The sequence below is a fragment of the Coloeus monedula genome, assembly GCF_965178545.1.
Source record: "Coloeus monedula genome assembly, chromosome: 8".
In the NCBI taxonomy this organism is placed as follows: domain Eukaryota; kingdom Metazoa; phylum Chordata; class Aves; order Passeriformes; family Corvidae; genus Coloeus; species Coloeus monedula.
Window position 1 is genome coordinate 22,701,993 of NC_138788.1, and position 23,996 is coordinate 22,725,988.

General features: G+C 35.8%; 1 protein-coding gene across 1 annotated transcript in view; it reads left to right on the forward strand.

The window, feature by feature from the left end:
- MYOF (myoferlin) overlaps positions 1 to 23,996 on the forward strand; it is a 63,387-nt gene that overhangs the window by 4,997 nt on the left and 34,394 nt on the right. The window contains exons 2-18 of the mRNA XM_082286265.1: positions 1,003 to 1,058; positions 1,939 to 2,030; positions 8,338 to 8,446; positions 9,672 to 9,756; positions 11,828 to 11,988; positions 12,453 to 12,581; positions 14,075 to 14,137; positions 14,249 to 14,299; positions 15,844 to 15,874; positions 16,325 to 16,440; positions 17,600 to 17,726; positions 18,178 to 18,281; positions 19,207 to 19,275; positions 19,397 to 19,440; positions 19,842 to 19,924; positions 22,119 to 22,157; positions 23,852 to 23,976. Coding sequence (XP_082142391.1) covers positions 1,003 to 1,058; positions 1,939 to 2,030; positions 8,338 to 8,446; positions 9,672 to 9,756; positions 11,828 to 11,988; positions 12,453 to 12,581; positions 14,075 to 14,137; positions 14,249 to 14,299; positions 15,844 to 15,874; positions 16,325 to 16,440; positions 17,600 to 17,726; positions 18,178 to 18,281; positions 19,207 to 19,275; positions 19,397 to 19,440; positions 19,842 to 19,924; positions 22,119 to 22,157; positions 23,852 to 23,976 — 1,484 coding nt within the window. The remainder of the gene's footprint in view (positions 1 to 1,002; positions 1,059 to 1,938; positions 2,031 to 8,337; positions 8,447 to 9,671; positions 9,757 to 11,827; positions 11,989 to 12,452; positions 12,582 to 14,074; positions 14,138 to 14,248; positions 14,300 to 15,843; positions 15,875 to 16,324; positions 16,441 to 17,599; positions 17,727 to 18,177; positions 18,282 to 19,206; positions 19,276 to 19,396; positions 19,441 to 19,841; positions 19,925 to 22,118; positions 22,158 to 23,851; positions 23,977 to 23,996) is intronic.

Sequence of the window (23,996 nt, forward strand, 5' to 3'; positions counted from 1 at the left end):
AACAAAAGTGCAATTATCTTTACTGGAGTTCTTAAAGATGTGGAGTGTGTCTGAAGCTTGGCCTTCTTGTGGTGGCTGAGCATTTTGGAGATCAGCAGCTGCTTTAGTGACTGTACTTAAATATGCTTGTTTGTTATGTCTAATATATGCAATCTTTGTTTAAAGAGCTGTGTGTTTGCCTGTGCTCTTTTGTGCTTCTGAGTGTCAAAAGACTCGTTCTCAATCAGAGCTATATACATATATCATAACTGAACAGGATAAATAATGCCAGGCTACGCATAATTTGCACCACAACCCACATTCCAGTGATTTTTAGCTTGCCCAAATGCAAATTTTACCATGAAGTATGGAAGATTTTTAATTTTTTTAATTTTTAGGCCACAGTAAGTTTGGTGAAGTCATATCTGCATAACCTCTGGAAACCCATCTTTTCAGGAAGGATTGCATTTCCTCTTACATGCATGTGTATTTCTTCTAATATTTGCTCATTTAAACCAGACAGTGCTGACACTGTAAGCATATCTTCTTAAGATTTCTTTCCATGTGATTTTATTCCAGAGCTAAACATTCAAAAATATTTTGTAACTCATATATGGTAAATATGTGACACATTTTGTTTACTGCTTTCAAAAGTAGTACTTTACTGCTATCACTTAGAGGTTGCCATTTGGTTTGACGTCTCCAAGTCTTTTAATCTGTCTTTTTTCATCATTATTGAAGCTGAAGCTAAGGGTCATAAAAGGTTGAGAAACCTAAATATTTATTTTGCTTTTTGGAAATACATCTAGCTATGTTTAAACAAAACAGAAAAAAAAGCCTCAACTACTAAAATTCCCCAGGGGACTTTTTCATTGTAAAACGTGCAACATCTGGAAGAGGTAAAAAGAATTGGAACATTTGGTTTAAAGCTCAAACCTTCTTTAGAAAAGTGAAAGGAAAAAATATTATGTTTTTGTAGTGCTTTAGCAGAAACAAATAATCACGCTTTGTTTGTATTTGCAGATGAAAAAAAGAAAACAAAGAAAATTGAAAATGAACTCAATCCTGTTTGGAATGAGGTAATTTTTTAAAAAATAAATCCTTGGTCATTTTAAGACAGAATGCTTGTAAAGTCATTAAGTCAGTTTCAACAGTTGAGTATGTTGTTGGAAAGAGGATCTAATGCCACGTGTTCTTTCAAGGTGTTAGTAAATGCAGGTGAATGGATTCGTCTTGCACTGTGTATTACAATTCATTAAGTAATGTGCTGATGTGAAATTAAATGGATAACTGATGAGTTTGTGGCCTGGTTTTGTTCCCACTTTCTTTTGATGGCAATGATACTGAGCCATTGTTTAGCCACATGTATGGGAACAAAATGGGATAATTTATTATATACCAGGAAAAATCATACAGATTTAGAAGGACTTATGTGTTGAAAATCCTCATGGCTTATTTGTAGACCTAGTCCTATTTTGCATCTTCAGTAATATTTTTCGTGGGGAAAATGTTTTCTTGGCAGTGTTTTTTTACAAAGATAAATGAAAGTTAAATATTTTTCTTATATTTTGTAATTAGAATTACAAAGAAAGGGACCCTACAACTATTTGTTTAAATTCAATAGCAACTGAATTCAGCCAATATTGGAGGGGACTAATATCAGATATTATGAATAACAAGACAATAGTGTGAGGAAGTGGAACTGCAGAAGAAATTATGGCTCACTATTAAACAATTTAATTGTGCTATTGTTGCTAGTAATTAGCAAATCAAATACATTTGCTATGAGCAAATGCTATGATCATTTTTTAGTTTGCTTTTTGCAAATGTAAGCTGGATTTGGTCTCTCACTAAATGCAAAATTTATTTCTGAAAAATTTTGTTGTATATGCTACTCTGCTGGTAATTTTTACATAACTTGTAATTGTAATTTGTGTTTGGTCCATTTTTTTTGTTCAGATTGTTGAGTTTGACTTGAAAGGAATTCCTCTGGATAATTCATCTTCCCTAACAATTATTGTGAAGGATTTTGAAACAATTGGACAAAACAAGTATGTTCCTTCTTCCCTCTCCCTACCTCCTTCCCCCCCAGTACTAAACATGACTTCCAATACAGCAGTACAGGGGAAAATGGAACTGATAGCTGCTGTTTGCTGTGCTCTCTCTTTTCTGTCAATTCCAAGTAGTGTTCGCTGTTGCTGTTTTGGAAGAGAGTATGAACACGTCATCTCCGTTCTTTTTATTCATGGCAGATTTCATATACGTTAGGCAAACATTCATGTTTACTCATAGTAGGCCAATTCCATTGTTAGCTTTTCTTTACTACTCTCTGCCTCCTCCCAGCATGTGGATTCAGGTTTTTACAATACTCCAACAGCTCTGTTGTAAAATCACTGTGAATCAAGCCACTGCCCTCAGGTCTCTCATTCTTGAGATTCCTGCAGGTCAGTTAGGCAGGAATATATTGCATGCCTCTGACTTTATGGAAATCTCAAAACTTGAGATATGAAAGCTTGCCAGTAATCAGAATTTTGCAGTGGACTTTATAATGTATCAGAAAATAAAGGAAAGTGATTATCTGAAGCACCTAAAATGTTTCGCTCTGTACATGGGTTCAAAGTTTAGCAGTCATATGGTTGGTTTTTTTCAAATTGTATTTGTAAATGTCATCTAGACTCATATTTGTAACTCTTAACCCCCAGCTTGTGCAAATGCCTGTTCGTTTTGCTTGGGTTTATGCACAGAAAGTTGTTCATATCAAAGCCAGAGTAACACCTTCAAAGTAAAGCTCTTTGAAACCAGATCCTCAATAACAGCCAAATATTTGCAGTGTGTGGTGTCTTTGGAAGGGATATTGGCAGGGAAACAGGATAAGGGAGTGAGAAGTGAGAAATACACGAGCAGGCATCCTGATTGTTACATGGTAATAGGAAATAGCATCTTGTAGTTCTTTTAAAGACACAAAGCATTGTAACAACTGAAGAGATTTGATACTAATGTACATTCACATTTAGATGAAAGAGTACATGAAAGGACGGAATGTGGAATAAGTTTTTCACCTACCAATTGCATGTAGGCATAACCTGTATTTCTGTGGAGTTACTGATTCTGTTTACTGAGTTGGAGAGAGATTTAGGTCTACCATATCATAGACTGGCTAGTTTTTCACAGTATCCTCTTTTAATATTTAAGGAAAAGTCTATAGTTAGATACATGTCTGAAGTGCTGCAGCATTTCAAAGCAGTGCTCAGCGGAAGAGTGTGCAAATAACACTCCCATGGTTTGTTCAGGATTGGAAAGGTGGAGCACAGTGCCTATCTGAGGTCCTTACAACTGAGGGCTATTCTGTTGACAATTTAAGAAACTCACTGTTTGCTGTGTGCTTTTGACATCCGCAAGTAGACCCATTAACCTGGGAGGTGTATTAGGTGTCTAAGCTAAGTGGGATTTGAGTTGAAGTCAATAATCTTCCCTTTAGAGATTTATGCTTTTATATATTTTATTTTTAAATCTAGATTGAATTTGGATTTAGTTTTTGAGAGTAAAGAGTATCTCTAGGAGCCTCTGTTGCCTGAGAACGAGCAATGAAAAGAACCTACACCATGTCTTTGGCTTTATTTTCTTTCTTCTGGAGGAAAATAATCAGTGAGGATTGCTTTTGTTACTTGCAAAGTAGTGCCAACTTTTGCTCAAATGTTCTGCTGCTGTCTGTGCTGCAGTGTAGGCCAGAAGCAGAGCGCCGTGTTTCTCAGCCCAGCCTCCCTCTCTGGCTCCTCACTCACAAGGCTCCTGGCCAATACACACTCTGCTGTTCCATGCACTCTTAGTCCTGACTGGTTCCAGGCACCTGGTCTGTTGCTATGCCCAGGAGGTGACTACAGAACCTGTACTACCTTCCGGAACAATAGAGCAGAAGATTGCAATAAAATACGTGATTTGTTCCAGCTCCTAGAAGCTGAAACAGCTGTTAATCCAGCCCATTCTTAAACTGATGCAGGAGGAGGAGTACAGTGGATGTTATTCTGCTTTTACACTGTGCCAAGGCACTGAACTCATTACTTTGGCATGTTTCTGTAAATTAAGCCTGAAAGAACATTTGGATATTTTTCCATTTCTTTTTTTTCCTGGAGAGAGAATTTACTGCTTCATTTACAGGATCACTACACTTTAGCAGATGGGTTAATGAGTGCTCTTCATGGTGAAAAGTCACAATACTTGGAAAAGATAAATAAAGCAAACCACTGTACACAGACAGACCATCATAGGAATAAACCAGAGGACTCGTATGATTCATGCTTAGTTAGATTTTCCGGCATAAAGATGTTTGAAAAGAGAACACATCTGTTTTCTATTACATCTAATACTGTTAGTAGAAAGATTTCAAGTTCTCAGAACACAAATCTATGCAGTTAAAAACATCCCAAAAACCCCACCTCAATGTCAGTTGTCCCTGTGAAGTTAGGAGAAAGAGTTGGGATTATGTTTTTCCCCGTGTCCTTTGTGTAGTTAGTAACCTAGTGAGGTAGGAAAAACAGATTGGGCACACCCTTTGCTCTAACAGAAAAATGCAGCTACAAATGAGCAGTGCAGCAAACTATTTAATCATTGCTAAGTATTTGTCATAGTTAAATAATTTCCAGATTGTTTAAATCCTCCTACAGCTGTACCCTTTTGTGTGGATTCTTTTCCGCATCAGTGTGACTGTACATAGTTGCAGACTTTCCTTGCATCCACTGTATGAAAGATCTAGACAGTTCAAGGTTCAGTTTTGGACTTTCCTTCCTTGTTCAAAAGAGTATCCATGTTTTGTTTCTTTTTGAAAGTTTGTTCTTGCAAAGACTATTATCAAATAAGTAAAGATAAAATAGAGGTTTTTCTTAATAAAAATAGTTAAACATAGCAGCAATAACAGAAGGTAGGTATTGGGTCTTGTAGCATAGTCTATAATGAAATATACACACTGAGAAAGAAAGGTTGAGTATAGTAATTGTAACTGCAGTGTAGAATCAAGTTTGCTGATGAGAATCATAAATACAAACCTCTGCCAAAATAAACCCTCAAAAATAGATGAAAATAATTTAAATATTTGACTCTTGAGTAATTTAAACCTTGAGGCTTCCAGTATAAGTAGCATGTAAGCAGCTAGAGGACATGATAGGGTAAAGAATTTAATATAGATTGCTACCTTCAAACCAAGAGGAATAATAAAATGGGTGGTACTGTGAGTTAGCACTTCCTGATCCAGACATGGGTGTGAAGTTTCACTTCACTTGGTTATTTAGGCAGCTAACAGGAAGTGCTAACCACAGCATTAACGGATTAATTAGCTTTGGCACAAATGCAGCTCCGTGTTTAGTAGTTGGTCATCAGTAGTTCATTGATTTCATGCTTATAAACTAAGTACTTTCCTTTGATCACTGCAGGGAAACCATCGTAGGCCTGGTAAGGTTCAAAATCAGCTTCTGAATAGGAACTTTGCATTTATTTTTGGTGTCTTCTCCAGTGGTAGACCAGAATGTTTAAACTGCTTGTGGCAGGACAGGATTTTTACTTTACTCCTGCAAAGCTGGAAAAGTTTAAGAGACCAGACTGATTGGGCATTATACCTATAGAAGTCTTAGGGATGGCCAAAAAGGTACTTAAACATTTACTCATTTGCTTTGGTCTTCTGCTAAAACAGCTGATGAACAAAAGGTCAGAGGATGCATTTAAGCTATTTTGGTAGCAGAAAGTATCCCAATTGATGGTGTCAAGGGGCTAGTGTGATCTGGAATTAAATGGGCAAATGTCAGTCTGCTCAGGCAAGAGGAAGAAAGCTGAAATAGGTCCAGCAAAGAACAGTGTCCTTTGACAATGAACAGGTAGCAGAAAGTCTTTTCAGCTGTGCTGGAAGGGAAGGATTCCTTGTCGTCTTGTAAGTCATGACTTCAGATGGAGATCACATACAATCCTGCCTGAAGGTAAAGAGTCTTCAGAGTTTGGAGGAACCCAGCAATTTCACAGTAGCCATACAGCGGGTCTAGTTACCTATCGGAGGGAAGTACAGGAGCAGACCTTGCAGCAAAGCACTAAACATCAATGAACTGGTGATGGATGTGATCTCACAACAGCTCCTGAGATCTGACTTAGCTGACTTAGCCCAAAGGTTAGAGACCTGACAGAAGCATGTCAGAAAAAAGGCTTTCTCTAAGACTTGTGTATGAGTGACAAAGATGAGACCTAAGGATGACTTTGAGGCATTCCTTGTTACTTTGGAATGTATTACTTCAGTCGTTGAGTAGCTGTATGATCAAAACCAGACTGGACGTAGTCATGGGTAACCTATTCTAGCTGACTAAGCTTGAGCAGAGGCACTGGACTAGATGATCATGAGTGATTCCTTCCAGCCTCATTAGTTCTGTGGTTCTGCTAAGGGAGGGGTGAAACATCCCGAATCCAGTGAACAGGACGACTTCCGGAAAGGCAGAATAGTGCCCAAAGCTTAGAATTTGGCTAAAGCTTAGAAGCAGACTAAGTTTGTAGACCGAATATTAAATTTCTCAGTCTTGCTAGAGTGGAAAAAGACTGGAGACTATTGTGGCCGAACGTGCTAAAGAAGGGGGAAATAAAGGCATATATATATATATAGAGGCAGCTGGTTGCAAGCAAGAAGTCTGTGTAACTGATTACCTCTTCAGTCTTCTGAACATCCGTGATCACTATTTTAAAAATGGTTACTATGCATTCAAATGCGTGCAGTTATCATTTGTACAGGACAGATGAGGATGTAGAAATGGAAATGTACAGTGGAAAATTTCAAAAGCACTACAGGTGAACAGCAATTCTTGAGTTAATGTCACTAGATAGGAGGGTGTGGTTGCTGAAACATTCACCCTGATGATTTGAGATTATTTTGGGTGGCTTCTGAATTGATAATGTTTTTGAAGTTGTCACTCCAGCTCATATCAAATCAAAATGTCAAGTCTATATAATTTTTCTACAAATGTGTGTAGGAAAGTATTTTTTTTCTCTAGAATCAGATTTGGCCTAGCTGCTTATGGGTAGTCTTGTTGGGTTTTTCCCTTCTATGGCACCTCAAAATATGTAAGTTTCTGCAGCTGAACAGAAGTTGTGATGTGGATGTGTAATGCCTGGAAGGTATATTTGCAGGAAACTTTTGTTTTATGGTTAGGTATCCTAATGTACTTTGCAAAAAAATAATTTATGTTCTCATGACACAGTATGCAAGAGTAGCTATAACAGTGCTCTTGCTGCACATCAGAAAGTACCCTTGCATCCTTAGCTGCTCCATGAAAAAGCTCTGTAACTTCAGGGGACCTCAGTTAGATTCTCTGTGTACAGATCTTTTTTCTGCTTTGGCAACAAAGCTGGTATTTTATTTGTAACACATGTTCTTTGAAATATTTACAGGGTTAAATTATCTTGGCTTTTTTTTTTTTTTTTCACTGAAAAAAATCTCAGTTATTCCAGCAATCCACTTCAGTAGGGGAGTAAACTCTTACTGCATACCATGGGAATGAAATACAGTGCCAGGTATCATGAGACCAGTACCACACTGAGAAATTATGCCTCAAAGTAGTCTCTAAGGTTAAAAGTACATGCGATTTTCATCTTTCTGGGAGATGGTGGGAGTGACAAATGCAGTCCCAAAGTAGGCAGAAGTAGTTCAGAAGAGTCTACCACATGTGAGATCCCTTTGAAACCTTCCTTTGGTAGACCCCTCTAGAACCATAAGAAATGTTCTGAGAATTTAGAAGTAAGAAGATGAACCTATTCCAAAATGCAGAGTATGAGCAAGCAGATTAACATTGAAATTTTCTAGTAAGAGCATTGATGTGCATTTGTTTTGTTTCACTGTTTTCATTACAAAGACGTGGATGTCTCTGGCTTTGTATCTCTTTCTGTGTAGTACAACAGCTGTCATACCTAGTTTTTATTCACTACTTCTCACCTGAGAATTTGCAAATCTGTATAGGGAAAGAAAGTATTATATCCTTTAGCTTACCAATGAGAATTCAATGGTGGAAATAAGCGATATGGCTGTTGAAAGTTATGCAGATTATTTTCAAAAATACGCTAAAAATAATTCGTTTTTTAACCTCTTTAAAAGGTACTGTGTTTGGTTAAAGCTGTGGCTGCCATGAAGAACACCAACGCATTTAAGTGTAATGAAACAGAAATTAGAGATTACTAGTACACAATCATTACATGACATTTGCAATGGTCTTTTGTTGTGCTTAGAGTTTGCAAGTAATGGCTGGAGTTACTTGGTTGACTAACAGATGCTAGCAAAAGAAAAATGGGAGCCTCTGTTTGATTTATACTTGCATTCTAATAATGATTTTTATTTAATTTCAGATTAATTGGCAGTGCATCTGTAGCACTTAAGGATCTCGTAGGTAACCAAAGCAGATCTTTTCCCTTCAAACTCATACCTCTACTAAATGAAAGAGGACAAGAAACTGGAGTGAGTGACTTACATTTTATTATTTTACAGTATTCTTCATCAAAATGCTCCAGCACAAGGCTAATACCAATGTAATGCTTGGAAATTTCTAGCAAAAACTCCAGACAGAGGAAATTTATAACCAGAGATAACTACGTCTATACAATTTTGTTTCCCCTGTCTATATCATGTATTTGTATATATGTGTTACAAGTAATATGGGCCATGCATTAGAGTGTGCATGGAAATCACCCTGATGTTGAAAAAGTACATTTTCCAAATACCAAATGGAGTTCCCATATGCACCTTTTTTGCCATATGCTTTGTAACAGCTACCTGTGTTACAGCACTGGTTCTAGAAAGCACATGATCATGTATATGTTCACTGCCAGCTCCATTCAGAAAGTTACACAAGAACTTGCTTTACTTGATTTAGAACATGTTTAAATTTAAATGGTTATTAGCTTAGTTATGTATTAAGTAGTTTTTGGAACCTGGGACTTTACTGTGTTTGTGCAGTGTAGCTGTTAAGGCATTTCATACTGCATTCTAGTACACTTCAATAATGAGAGGCTCTAAGCGTAATTTCAGTATCTCATCAGCTGCAGTGTAATATCATGATTAGTTGGTCACAGGGTTGGGCTTTTTTTGCTGACTCCTCATGTTACTCTGGCAACTAGGAATAATAATGGATTGTTCAGTCATCCAAAACCACAGTCAAGCAAAAAAAAAGACAATTCTATAATTCGAATGGAAAATAATGTAGTGTTTTTCTTCCAGGATGGAGATGCGAACAAGCAATTGGAAAAGCCAGATAGGAAATTTTACTGACAGTTCAGACTTGTTAAGTTGTTGATGAGAGTGTTATTTCTCTACTGCCTTTGTTTTTCTCTCTGCAAATTTAGGATGTCACCTTTCTGCCATGAATATTGTGGAACTAAAATTAACATCTGTAGAACATCTTACATGCTTGTATTGTGACAGATTTTTCTAAATATAAACACAGCAAACTCCATTTGTTAGATATTATTTTAGAACCTAGTGCATTAGCTGCAAATTGTGTAATCTTTATTGTTTGTATATACATATAGCTTAATAATAGTTCATTAATTTACTAGCTGAAACTTTTAAAAACTGTTGTGGCCGTGAATAGTTAACTATTCACGTACAGTGTTAGAACAACTTACTGCTTAAATCAACTGTTGTGAATACTGTGGGCCACATAAAAAAGTGTATTTCTCTTTAGGCAACAATTGATTTGGTAGTAGGATATGAGCCACCAGCTGGACCTGCAAATCCAACTGATCCAGGAGGGACCAGTGCACAGGAAGGTATTTCAATCTTTTCTCAGAACATTATTGTTAAATCTCTTGGAGCTGTTTAAGGTAAGGCAAGAAAGTGATTCAGCAGCACTGTTCACCAGAAGCAAGCATGTCAAGACTGCCAGATAGTGATTTTTAAAGAAATTAAGGATGAGTCAGAAGCTAAGAAAAAAATTGGCATTTCCTGGCGTAAAGTGGATTTTAGCATAATTTTCTCTATTTGCTTAATAACTTTCAAAATGGCTTTTGTTTAGGAAAGAAAGGTTTTTGAATGCTCAAGGAAACTGCAGTTATCTGCTGCAATTTTAGGGCTGACCAAAAAGCAGAGAAGTCCCATTTATTACTTTCAATGTCAGGGAGCTTTGTGAAAAAAATTTTCTTGATTAATTAAACCTCTTTTCCCTTATAGAATGATTACGTTTTGGAAGACACTGTTTCATATTAGGTTGATATTTGACTAGCCAGTGAAATACTGTGATCAGTAGGGAATATTCGTTGGTCTCTCTATATATCATATTTACCAGGCTTTTGCTGAGAGTGTTTTTGCAATCTTCTAGTTTTCCAGACTCTTAAAAGAACTGTGAAGTAACAAGCTTTTGCAGTTGACAGGCAAATAATAAGCCTAATATCAAGGCTGTGTTCATTCAGAAAGAAGGAAGTTTAATAAATGTTATGTGTTTGAAGAGAAGTAAACCAGTTTGACCATTATTTGGTGATAGATAATAACATAAGAAGGAAAAAATTGAAATCAGGAGTCCACAGGAGAGAAATTTTGGTTCCACTGTCTTCACTTAGGTGTTCTTGGAGAGTGGAAGGATAAGTAATGTAAACACAAAAGCTGTGTGTTAAATTACTGCACATTTTAGAGAAATGTGGACTTGAAGGCTAAAAATGCAAATTCACTTTTATGAGATTATTTTGATAGTTTTTTAAAATGTTTTTGAACTCTAAGATACAGGTAAAAATGACAGGGTTTTTAGCTAGTGTGCAGCAACTGCATGAAAATTATTTCAGCGTGAAATCAAACACACCTTAGTTAGTTATTGTAAATACCTATTTCCCATGAAATGAAATCAGTATCCCAACTGTGATAGCTACAGCTCCATTTCAGGAATTAAAAATTAAGTGCTAGGTTATGTAATCAGTTAGCTGCATGGATCCATCCAGGCAAATGCATTTTGAGAGATGTTAGCGAGGGGGGTGGGGTCTTCTGCTTATAAAATACGTAGTATGTCAGTCTCTCTGGTTTTACACATCTCTTACAAGGATCATGAAGGATGATCATTAGCCTGTAATTCATGAAGCTAGTATACATTCTGTTAATGCCAACCACCAGAGACACAGCTCGTTCTTCCTCCAAATTTTACCGTAGTCACTGTGCAGTTAAGAAAAGCTGGAAACACAAGGGAGTGACCACTTTTGTGGTCTAGATATTTATGGATCCTATTTTGCAATACTGGAATCTCAGAGTATGATTCAGTATTGTAGTGTCATGTGGTTGTAGAACTGTCTCCCACAGAGGGATGCTGATTTCAGAACTGTCAAAGAGGCTTACTAAAAACTTACTCTGCAGTTATATGTTGTGGAGAAGGATTCAGAATTTTGTTTTGGATGGCAGACCTTAAATATATTCATGCATTCAAGATTCTGAACTAAAAACTGATACTGTGCTATAGCCTAGTCTTGCTGATGGGAAACAGCAAGATTCATTCAACAGCAGTATTTATTCAGCTGGAATAAAATGAATCCCTTGTGGTGTATTGTGAACTATTCAGGGGATGATTACAGCTGAACTTTGCTTCAATCAGTTGATTAAAAAAGTGTATGGGAATTGTATTAGACACCCTGCATCCAGAAGAAAGACTGATCTAGAGGTAGTTTGGTTAGGATATAAACTTGTTCTTAAGCAGGCTAAAATGACTAGCTTTCAGAAGGACTTGGAAGCATGTAGTTGGCAAAAAAATTGTTGACGTGAGCTAATAATAGAATTTTAGTGGAACTCTTGGATATCAGACTCCTGTAACTTTAACAGCAGCTCTGCTATTTTTTTATTAATTGCACTGGTTTTTTGCTGTATGAGATGGAGAAGATGATGCAGGTTACGAGGAAGGGTTGGATGGTCCAGTTGGTGGTATCACACCAACAGTTCCAAGTGGCACAAAGGAAGCCCAGCTAGCTAAACGCATCACCAAAGGAAAGAAAACACGGAGAGTCCTTCCTAACAAACCACAAGATTTCCAGGTAATAGATTTATTAAATATTGGATGTTCCCTTTTCCTGCTGAGCATGATACTGCTCCTTTTACATAGCCTGAACCTAATTTAATGTCGGCTTATCTAATGCACGATAATTAGCCTCTTCTTTTGAAAGCCAGTATTTCAAAGGTATTCTTCAAATGTTCCTGTTACTGAGGTGTCCAATTTTGTACAGTTCTGTCTGAAATCGGGATGAACCTTATTTACTGTATAGTTGTATAGATTTCAAACTACTATAGCAGCTTTAAAAATAAATGGTAAAGGCAAGTGGAAAAACTAGTGAAATAATTACTGTCATAATTAAGTTTGAAAAGTCTGTCTGGTTCATAACTGTCAGCTACTTCAGGTGTTGGCTAATATTTTTAGTGGTATAATAAGGAATTGTTGTCACCAGGATCATAGATAATATAGAGAATGAATTAATATAAGTGTTTGATTTTTTTTTTTCAGATTCGTGTTAGAATCATTGAAGGTCGTCAGTTGCCTGGAAATAACATAAAACCAGTAGTCAAAGTTCACATTTGTGGTCAGACACACCGGACAAGGATCAAAAGAGGAAATAACCCATTTTTTGATGAAGTAAGTGGTGTAAGAACACTGTAGCTAAAATACTGAGACTATCAAATGTAGAAAAATAGTTAATACAGCTTTCATTATGATCAATTAATAAGAATTTACTAATATTTATGGGTAATTATGGCTAGCATGCATTTTGCTATTCCCAGTCCCTTTATGTATTCACATCACTAAACACAACTCTGTCACAGACAGTCTTAGCAGATAAAACTATCTAGAGGAAAGTCATACTTCATATGAGACATATGGAACACGTTCTTTGGTACAGTTGGCCATCTGGCAGAATCACTTTGAACAGTTGTGTTCAGGTCATAAAAATCACAGAAAAATTAATTAGAAATCGTTGTAGACCTCTATGGCACATTCAGATGAGTGCTCCGTGCAGTGCTTTGGGTCAGTAGGACTGCCACAAAATCTGGAAATATCATTGCCTTGCTACCCATGATTTGTAAAAGCACAACTAGATTTCTCTGTCCAGACAGGAGGTCTGTACATCAAACACACTGAAATACAGGAGAGAATTCAAAACCGCATGGGGGACACAAGAACGATCCCATAGCTGGAAGACTAATGTTGCAAAACTTAAATGTAATAGAGAAAATGATAACTCTCATTATCTGGGAATGTGTATAAAATTCAGATTTTGGAACTGTGTGGCAAGCATGTTTAACACACACAGGCAAGACCAAGGAAATTATAAAACTTTGAAACGTGAACTAAGCTGTAGGTAGCAGTCAAGATTTATGAAGGTATGGAAAAAATAGGGAGGGCAGAAAGCCAGTTGCATCTTACATTGAAACAATTCCTTGGCAGTCTCAGTATCCATTGTAGTCTTAAACTGGAATAGGAGGGACAATGTTTACGTACCCTTCCATTTTGTTGTATAAAATATTGACTGGAGTATAGCTGGGATCAAAGACCAAACTTAGTGAGGCATGATCTATTATGAAAACAAGCTAATAAATGTTATATGTATCTTCATGCTATCAAACTATCAGATTTATTAGTATGGTCTTAAATTTAAAAACTTCAAATCATTAGAATCACTGTCACCACTAACCCTAAACAAGGCCTCTTTGACAACTAAAAGAGAGATGGTTGGACCAGGATTTACTGTCCTGGCGAATGAACTTTATAGTTTCTGAAGTTGTTCCTGTGAGAAAAGTATGAAGTGCAGAGCAAGGAGCAAAGGGCAGTGCTGGAAGTTTGCAGCACAGTTATGCTGACCTTGTTTGTTCAAATGGAAGTTGTGACTGTCTTGTCTGTTTTGTACTGAGACAATTTACTAAATTCAGTTTTTCATTGTGCACCAAATTACCACATAGTATGTCCAGCAAGGACTTTTACCCCTTGTCCAGCAAGGAGGTGGGGTAAAAGTACTGTATCTGGCATGCTTTACATGCCTCTTAAAATAATGTTTTTGCATTTTATGTTCAGGTAATTATGTGTTTGTCATTTTAAGACAGGGGTTTTTTGTTTGTTTTTTACCTTGACAGATATTTTTCTACAATGTCCACATGACTCCTTTAGAGTTGCTTGATGAAACAGTTAGCATTCGGGTAAGAAAAACCAGTGCATGTTCACAAGGCTGCTGGGTGCCTGTAGCATCCTCTGGCCATTTCACCAGTTTGTTTAGGAACATTCCTGTTCATGCTCCTTTGTCTTTTTAGGTGTATGATTCTCACTCTCTACGAGCAGACTGTTTAATGGGTGAATTTAAGGTGGGTATGAAGAAAATTCCGTATCTTGACTAAATTAAATAAAATGGGAGAAAAATTTTAAGTACTAGTTTTAAATGTCTAAATTTATACTTCTTTTTCATGGAGCCAGAGAATTTCCTGATGATGTCTTGCTTCTCAAGGTAGAGACAATTTGCTCAAAACACTAGTAAGCAGATTTTTTATTTGAGTAGAAGGTTATTGTTAAAGAAATGTGTGTGGTTTATATACCAAGTTCTCTAATTTGCATCCAGGTAACTTCTTCTTCTTTTGTAGGTCAGATGATTATTTGGTATGAGTTGAGTTTGAAGAGATAATTTTATTAGGTAAATAGGCAGAATAGTGATATGTATGGTGGCTTAAGGATACACATTCTCAAATGATGTGGAGAGGTGTTCCTTTGGTCAGAAGTTAAGTAAAAGAGATGTTGGAAAATTCTCTTAGTTAAAGTAGTTTCTGTGCTTCTGATGGTATTAGTGAGATGGTCTTTATTTGGATTTGTTATGATCAGCACTGGAAAGTAGACATCTGCCTGTCAAGAATTCCCATGGCAATTGTAATGGCTGCTGGGATCCACTGTTACAACACTCCCAGTATCAGTGCTGGCTGTCTTTTCTGCTTGCTTATTTGGTACTGCATAAATTCACTAGGTCTCTAGACCAGCTTTTTACAAAAATATGCAAAGAGGGAAGAGTGCTCTTTTCTAAACGAAACACTTTCTGCCACAAAGCTGGTTGCTTTTTGCTTCTCCTTGCTTATTTTCTTTGTGATTTCTAGTGATTCAGTCAGTGGTATACTGCTCTGTGAAAGACTGATTATTCACTAAGCAGATGACAGCATGTCACTCACCTACTTTCTGTTCCTGCAGGCACACATTTCAAGAGGAAACCACAAGGGTAATTCTGTCTAGAAAATCGCCCTTTCAGACTTTACCTGCAAGGAATACTAGCCCCAACTGCCTTGAGCAAACATACTTACGTTCCTGAACATGTTTGACATCTGATACAATGAGTGATGCAATCTTGTCCAGATTTGACACAGTGAGGGCAAGAAATTGGCATATTCTTATTAAAGAAAAGGAAATGATTCATTTAAAAATAAACAAGTTTCACTTCTGGAACTGAAGGATGAGATGTTGAGCAGGAAGTAGAAAGAAATTCTGAAAAAACATTATTTTATGTCTGAACATAAAATAATGGGTGAGCGTAGGGAATTCAAAAAGCAGTAAGCCATCCCCATCTTGTGTCTCTGGTAGATGAAAAAGCTGGGGATCCAAGAAAAGAAGGAAATAACTACATGTGTTAGTTCTAGTTCTAATACATCTTTTCTTGCATTTTCTTCTTGGCTGCTCTATCCATTAGAAATCCCTCATTTTTCAATGTAAGGCATTTTCTCTTTCTTCTCCTAGTAGAATTCTATGTAAACTGTCTTCTGTTTGTGACAAGGGAACAATGTAGTACTGCTCATGAAAAACATGGGGGGTGTTGCCCAACCATTTTTCTGTTTTGGTATTTCTTCAGAGGTAATGCCTTTGATCTTTATTTCAGATTGACATTGGCTATGTTTATGATGAACCTGGTAAGTAATAGTTACTTCAGAACTTCTTTACTTGAAACTACAAGCTGAAACATTTCATTAAATTTCTAAAGTAAAAGAGGAAACCTAATATAAAGTTATTTAGGTTTGTTGCTTTAAGTATTAACTTCAAAAAATCCAACAATATATAACTCTTTTCAGTGAATTCACAATGAAGTACAAGCCCCTTTTTTATCAAAGACCTAAAATTTGAAAAATAATGCAAAAATATTTGGTAACAATGTCCATGAATTATTATGCCAAAATAGTTTAACATCAGATTTCTTGTTTTGGATGGCACTATTGAGACCTGTCTAGGACAGAATAATTTTGTTAAATAATCAGGGTAATTTAGGATAAAGGACACTTTTAAAATAGCTAACTGCTTAAATGATGTCTGCCATTTTATAATGGATATTACTGGGGCCAGTGGTGATGTTTGTTTTATTTCAGGCCATGCAGTCATGAGAAAATGGCTTTTGCTGAGTGATCCTGAAGATACAAATTCAGGAGCCAAAGGCTATATGAAAGTCAGCATGTTTGTCCTGGGAACTGGAGATGAACCACCAGTAAGTTTAGTTTAAATGTTTTTCTTCCCCTCTCCACCTCACAGATATTTATTTATGTCTCCCCAACATTTTTTAAATCCTGTATAATTTGTCCTGTGAGCAGTACTTATAAGAGACTTTACAAGTGGTTTCAAGGGCATCCTGTACTAAGTGGCTAACTCAAAGCCACTGTTATTCTCCTCAGTTAAGCAACCTCTACCATTTGTGGATACTCCTTCACATACTAGAAGTAGGGATGTGTTAGCCTGGTTTTGCATGCAAGCTAATAGGTAATTCTCCTTAGCGTAGCTAAGCAGGCAGAGTAACGCTGGTACCAGTTCCAGGACTAAGTCTGGAATGTCTCCACTACTACAAAACACAGACAAGCCAATAGAGAAACCTGAGTACCAGAAAGCTCCAGATTTTTCTTGGTGAAAATTAGACTCCTCAATAGTTACAAGTCAGGCACAAGTAATCTGATGCATATGAAAGCAGTAGGTAGTTTTAACAATCCAGGCCTTCACTGTCTGCTGTTCTGTCAAGGTGAAAACAGGCGGTTTTTTCTTGTAATGCTTTTCTTTCCTGACCATTGCCCATAGATGAAGTTCTGCTTTTCTTCCTGTCTGACGTTTTTGCATACTGGTACTCCTTAGTTAAATATAATGTGGTCCCCAGAACCATGGCAGATTTCCTTTTAGTTCTGTATTAACTCTTCCTCTCTGCTGTCCTCATGATTCTTGAAATCACAAGGATATGTCTAGTTATTTGTAGTGTGTTTATTTACAAATGAGGAAGCAGTAAGTTCTGGTAAGTTATATCAGTCTTGTAAGCCTTTTCTAATTGTAGTAAGATGCCTTGTCTTGAGATGAGTATGAAATTTGCATAAAGTTGGCATTGTACATGTGCCAAAATCATCATTGTCTGATGATGACGATTTTGAAAGTGTGGTTACAATAGACTCCTGCAACGGAGTACTTTAGAGATAAAACTGAAAGTAAAATAGTTTAGCTAGAATTAAATTTTTGTGACTGGATAATTTGATACAGTCTCATTCTTCATAATGAAACTGTCAACAGTCTTCTACATAAAGAATGTTGTGGGCAGCAGTTTAACTAATCACGTTAATTCTGATTCTGTACATTGCCCTGTCTGTTTTGTCTACAACTGCATCCCCCAACAGGTTGAAAAAAGGGAGAGAGATAATGAAAGTGATGATGTGGAGAGCAATCTTTTATTACCTGCTGGGATTGCACTTCGATGGGTCACTTTCCTTCTCAAAATCTACAGAGCTGAGGACATTCCACAAAGTATGTAGCTTCTCCCTACTATCCCCATTGGTGTTTGGTTACCATTAGAAATAGTTATTTGTGTTAGCTGTTCAGAATAGAATATAGGTGACTTTTTATCCATTACTAGTGTATTTTCTTTCCTATGTCTGTGTCAAAATAGGCAATGTCTTCAAGTATGTGTATAATGTTTTTCAAATACAGTGATGCCTTTAAATTCAGGCATCAGCACTTCTTATTATTTTTGAAAAATCTGTATTCTTAAAATTGCTCCTAAGCCAAAATTCTCAATTTTTACCTGCAACACTTCAGAATTTTGTTTATCAGGTTAGACTTTGCCCTTCCTAGATCTGTAAGCTGGTTGATTTTGGTAAGATTGCAATGGGCAATTTATTATTTAGGATTACTACTACTACTACTACTAATAATAATAATAACAAGCACCTTAATTTAATCTTTGACACCTCTCCAGTGGATGATGCTTTTGCACAAACTGTCAAGGAAATATTTGGAGGAGAAGCAGACAAGAAAAACCTGGTAGATCCATTTGTAGAAGTTTCTTTTGCTGGGAAAAAGGTAATTTAGTAAATATCTGAACCTTTGTATTATAATTGTAGTCCTGAGAACAGATTTCATGTGCCAATATGATTTTTTAAGTTTACCGGAACTATGGAAATTTTTAAAAAATGGAAAAGTAAAGTTCACTTTGTAAAATTACAAGCTTCAAGGTACAATAGAAAGGGTGTAAAACTGATGACTAATGAAAGGAATGTGTGACTAAAGGCTAGAATTGACATGCCAGATTGCTTGCCTACCAGTTCTTCCTGATTGCTTTTTGTAATTATCAGATACAGATCTTTCTGGACAGATTAACAGCATTTGTACATTTAAATAATAATGTGTTCCTTAGAATGATGAATTTGATCTGGAGCACAATTGCACAACTTATATTCATTACTAGTCAATTTTTTTGTTATTCATTCAATATGCTATATAGTCAGGTTGCCACACCCAGTAGTACAGAAGATCCTTAGAAGACATGACTAGCAAATAATTCAGCCTCTCCCATACAATATATTCTTCATCTACCCTAAAATCTGCATAAGAAAGCTGGAATCAAGTCATTCCTTCATCTCATTTTGCTGCTGTGATAAAAGCACGTTAAATTGTGGCTTGTGGAAATAACAAGCTTTAATAATTTCATTTAATTGTAGCTAGTGAAAATAAAAAGTAGGGTAACTCCAATCTCATGTTTAAACGCTGTTTCAATATTTTCTTTTCCTCCTAAAGTCATTAATGCTGCATATGGAGATTAACAGTAATTATCAATGGAAAACTCATTGACCATCAATGGCTCATTGCAGCATTAATCCAGGCTTCAATGATTGCTACCCCTAATTTTTCCAAGCAGATGGTGTTATGTCCTAAATCATAGCTAGTAAATACTTTTTTGGTCTGTTTTATCTTTCATGTGTTGTATATTTGATTTCTATTTTGGCAGGTTTGTACAAATATAATTGAGAAAAATGCTAATCCAGAATGGAATCAAATTATTTATCTTCAAATCAAGGTCAGTTTTTTACCTTTGTTTCTGCAGTAAACAGCCATTCTTTTGGAACTCAGGGCATTAGCATTACAGAGGTGAAAAAAGGAATGAGTTATTTCACTTTCATTGCTTTTTTTTATTTCAGTTTCCCTCGATGTGTGAGAAAATAAAACTTTCAGTTGTTGACTGGTGAGTTATGACTTTTAATCAAATTACTTAAGAAGCTAAATGATAATAAGTGAAGAAAAGTCTGGTTCTATAGATGCCAGGTATTTTTAAAGTGCATGAGAGTATTTAAGCAAGTGTTTAAGTACCTTTATGGTTTCTTTACAAGAGATCTGATTAGTGTAACATGAGATTATTTTCAGTTGTGTGGAGTGAGAACTGAGCACTGCCACTGTTTAATGATAGTGTAAAAGTCAGGTGACTTATTAATGGTTTACAGCCCACTTTTGTACCTAGTCTTTACTGTCTTTGTTAGTAATATTGAAGCATTTCAGGTGATAGAAAATGTGTGTACTAGTGGCTTGCTTCTGTGTGTGATGACCAGCATTATATTTAAATAAAATATTCGTTTTTCTTTTTTGTAGGGATCGACTTACAAAAAATGATGTAGTCGGAACAACATATTTAAGTCTCTCAAAAATTGCTTCTTCTGGAGGAGAGATTGAAGGTAATTGGTTGAGCAGTGTGTAACACACTCTTGTCTTACAAAGAATGGCAAAGATCAGTGTTCTAAGAAAGTGTATTTATCTATAGTTCCTCAATTCTCTGGCAGCAGGATTATCTGTTTCTGGAGTTTTCAAAACAATGCTTCTAGAAAAAGTCCTATGGGACTTTTCAAAGTAAAGTAATAAAATTTTAGTGGCTAAACCACATCATCATGGAAATAGCAGTAATTCAAGATTTGGTGTTCTGTTTTATGTATAGAGATATATACACATGTATGTAAGTTAGTGAACTAATTAAATTTGTGTGTACTTTCCCAAATTCAGAAAACCATGTGACATCACAATCTGCAATGTGTAATATATGCAAATTTACTTTGATGCTTAATAAGACATTTAATTTCAAGACAATCTGGAGTCACTGCTTCAGATCCACTTCTTTGGACAGCGGTAAACAAGACTCCTTTTGCTACCTTTTAAGAGTATCTGTTCTACCTCTGAGAAAAGAGCCTAAAAGCTGTGGAATGTTCCTGAGTAGTTAGCCTAAAGGAACTATCTAGAACCACATACTAATTTCCTGGACATTACTATGCTGCTTTCAGATGCTGAGGGAACTTGGGTCAGTCTCTGCTCTGATCAGTAGCTTACTAGAAGCAGGCACTGCATCTCATCGCATGGGTGCTCCATGTTCCTACTTTGTGAACCCTGATTTTGATTGCACTGCTATGATTGCAGACAATTGGTTTATGTGCTTCAGTTAGTAGACATGGCTGGATATGTAATTTCATACAGCTAAAACCCAAAACCGAATAACTGCAAGAAAACAACAAGTTAGGCAAGATATGAGATGCCTAACATATTGTTCTCATTGGAAAATAGATTTGTAATAAAACTCTTCTTTACAATGTTTTAAGAAATACTTTTTGTGCCAATATTTTGGATAATATTAGAAAAATCCTGCTACATTTATATTTAATAATTTTATAATATAATTTTGTGATTATTGATTATTTCTTTGTAATCTATATTTATAATTCCCTCTTTTTGTAGGAAGACCTTTCATACAATTGAGCCAGCTCCCAGACTAGGATTCTGTGTTAACTTGCCAGAAAAAGTGTTTTGTCTTTTTAAGGAACATAGGTCAGCATATTAGTAGTCTGTACAGAATTGTAAAGCTCAAGGTTGAACAGGCTTAACATGTATTTATCTGACTATCCACACTAGTTTTAAGAACACTGTCTCAAAATCATTTTCACCATTATCGCAGTAAGAATCTAAATTACTAATTTTTTCTGTTTTATTTATAAAATCCATATGATAAGTACTTGTCTGAGACAGACCAATTTGTCCTTAAATTGGTGGCTATATCAGATGTTTAAAAACAAAGTTAGTGGCTCCAGTCTTTTACTGACTTGAGGCAAGAATTGGATGGAACACATAAAAGCTCATAACGTAGTCCTCTTAGAAGGATTGCTGTTGAAATAAGACTTCATGCAAGCGTTCTTTTTATATGTCCCAAGCGCAGACAGAAGCAAAAGAAAAAGGCAATGGAAAAGCCAAGACAGAAGGGTTGGGCTGTTGGGGAAAATTCAGCTCTGGAGAGATCACTTGTACTCCCCATATGAGTGTGTATCTTGAACTGCAGCTGAGTCACAGCACATTTACACTTCAAACCCTTAGTAACTGGGGAGGTTAATTTGATTTCTCTCTCTGCTGGTATACTGACATTGGAATTTCTATTATCTTCTCTTTAGTGCTGTGCCTGAAGCTTGTTCTGGCTTCTAAAGGACTTTGAAACTGAACTAGTCTATAGTCCTCAGTAAATGTAAATGTAGATACTCTAAGGGGCCCTGAAATGTAGTGGGTTTTTAAAATGTTTGTAAGATTTAAAAAGTAGTTTTAAAAATAAATCTATATTTTGTATGGAGAAGAATTGTACAAAGTTGAAAAAGAAGCATCAAAACAAGATATTTTGGCAGGTATATGCTGGATTTTTTCCTTTAGAATTTGCACAGGAAGAGTAATACCTTCATATATAAAGCATGAAGCAAAATTCTAATGCACATGAACGTAACTTTTTTCCCAAGCCTTCAACTTTATTTTAAAAGGAGATTGCTTTGTTATGTGTGTTTTTTAAAAATGCTATTTTCACTTGTTAGTTATGTAACCCATGTAACTATTTCTCTTTTCATAATATAGATTTTTCATCTTCGGGAACAGGGGCTTCATCTTATGAAGGTTTATATCTTCACCTGTTACTGATTTTGTGTTCCATTGCCCAAACTGAAGAATATTGCCTAAGATACTCCCATCAGCTTAAAAATATTTCTTAATAATTGTTTGTCTAAAAGATTTCACCACTGTGATTAAAGAGTATCAAACATAACTAACTATAAACCAGTTTTGGCACTGGAATTGGTTTGAAAATATTTCTGTTTGGCTGGTGCTTCAAGCTGTGTGTTAGAGATGAGCATGTAGTTGCTTTAATTACAAAGTGCTTAGTCTAACAATGCCTTGTAATTTTTAACTTAGCTATGGGATCACAGGTATATTTGCACCTGCAGAGCCTTGCGGAAATAAATAACTGCCTAAAATAATTAGTGGCTGTTTTGCTTATGCTTAGCAAGCTATATAAACAAAATTTAGAAAATAAAATCTCATTCTGTTACTGCCTGGAGAGGTGACTTTTTCCATAACTGTCTAGGTTGACATCCAGTTTTGAAAGACTTTATGGTAAATATTTAAATAGTGAGAAATAATAAGTGGAGTGCAGTTGGAAGGTAACCAACATTCATCCACACAATACTTCATTTACTATCTTCCTTTCTTAATAAAGTAATATTAAGTTAAAAGCTGAAATAATTTCTCTGAGTCTGTTTCTGTTATATATGATCATTAGCCTTCTAAAAGTAAGCAATTGAATTTCATATTTAAAAAAGTAGAAAAGAAATTATTTTTATTCCAGTTTTGGGAGGGTTTTCTTGTTGCCTATATGTTTTTAAATTTATATTCTGTTTAATTTATTATCATCAGTAAGTAGTGAATGTAGTAATTTAACACTTGTCAGTACCTTAAATCTAGTCATACTGAGGTCTGATGTGAGCAGTTCAGTGTTAGAACTTTTTAAAAATAGGACATTATTCCACCCATTTCCTTTTAATTCAAAATTTGAACTGTTCCTGATTCAGATGTAAGGATGTGCAAGTATTCAAATGCAAAATAGAGACCTGGAAATCTTTGTTTTCTATTGTGCAGATTATACATGACTTAGTGTTGACAGGTAATTACATCAAGACATCACATTCACTTTTACTATCCACTCAGTAGTGGCATAGTCACACAAGGCATAACTCTTTACTGTCACTGTCTTACCTCAGCCTTCTTTTCCTGTGAGAAATAAGTGCCTCCCTCTCTGTGCTTCAGATCACTCCAGGCAATTTCAGTTGCCAAGGTTAAGGACCTGTTTCTCATCTTTTTTTTTTTCTGCTAGAGTGTGCATCTTTTTGTGTGGCTGTTTAGTTTGATCACTGGTCTGTGCACAATCACTTGATTGCAAATGTTTTACTCGGTTTCATTTTTTTTCAGAAAATGTGTTTTCTGTTAGCATAAGATCATATGACCCTTGCACATAAACTAAAGCTATATATTTGGAGTGGGACATAAATTCTTTTTATTCTGTGGGATTTTTGCTGCATGAGGTAGTATTTAGTATAAATGTTGTACAATGAAGAAGGAAGTTAGGTACAAGTACACTCAGTGGTATAATTATTTTAAATTAATATGGTATATCCAGAGAATAAAGTGTTCTTATATTACTAATACCTAACTAATATCTAACATTTCTTCTAATGGATTTGATGGTAATATTAATTGGTTTTTTCTGGCTCAGTGTGGTAATTAACAAAGATACAATGGTAATATCTTCTGTTTAGTAAACTCTGGAGAAAGTGAAGTTGGCTTTTTACCAACATTTGGGCCTTGTTACTTAAACTTTTATGGAAGTCCAAGAGAATATACTGGATTCCCAGACCCCTATGATGAATTAAACTTTGGAAAGGTAAGTTTCTTTTTTAATTG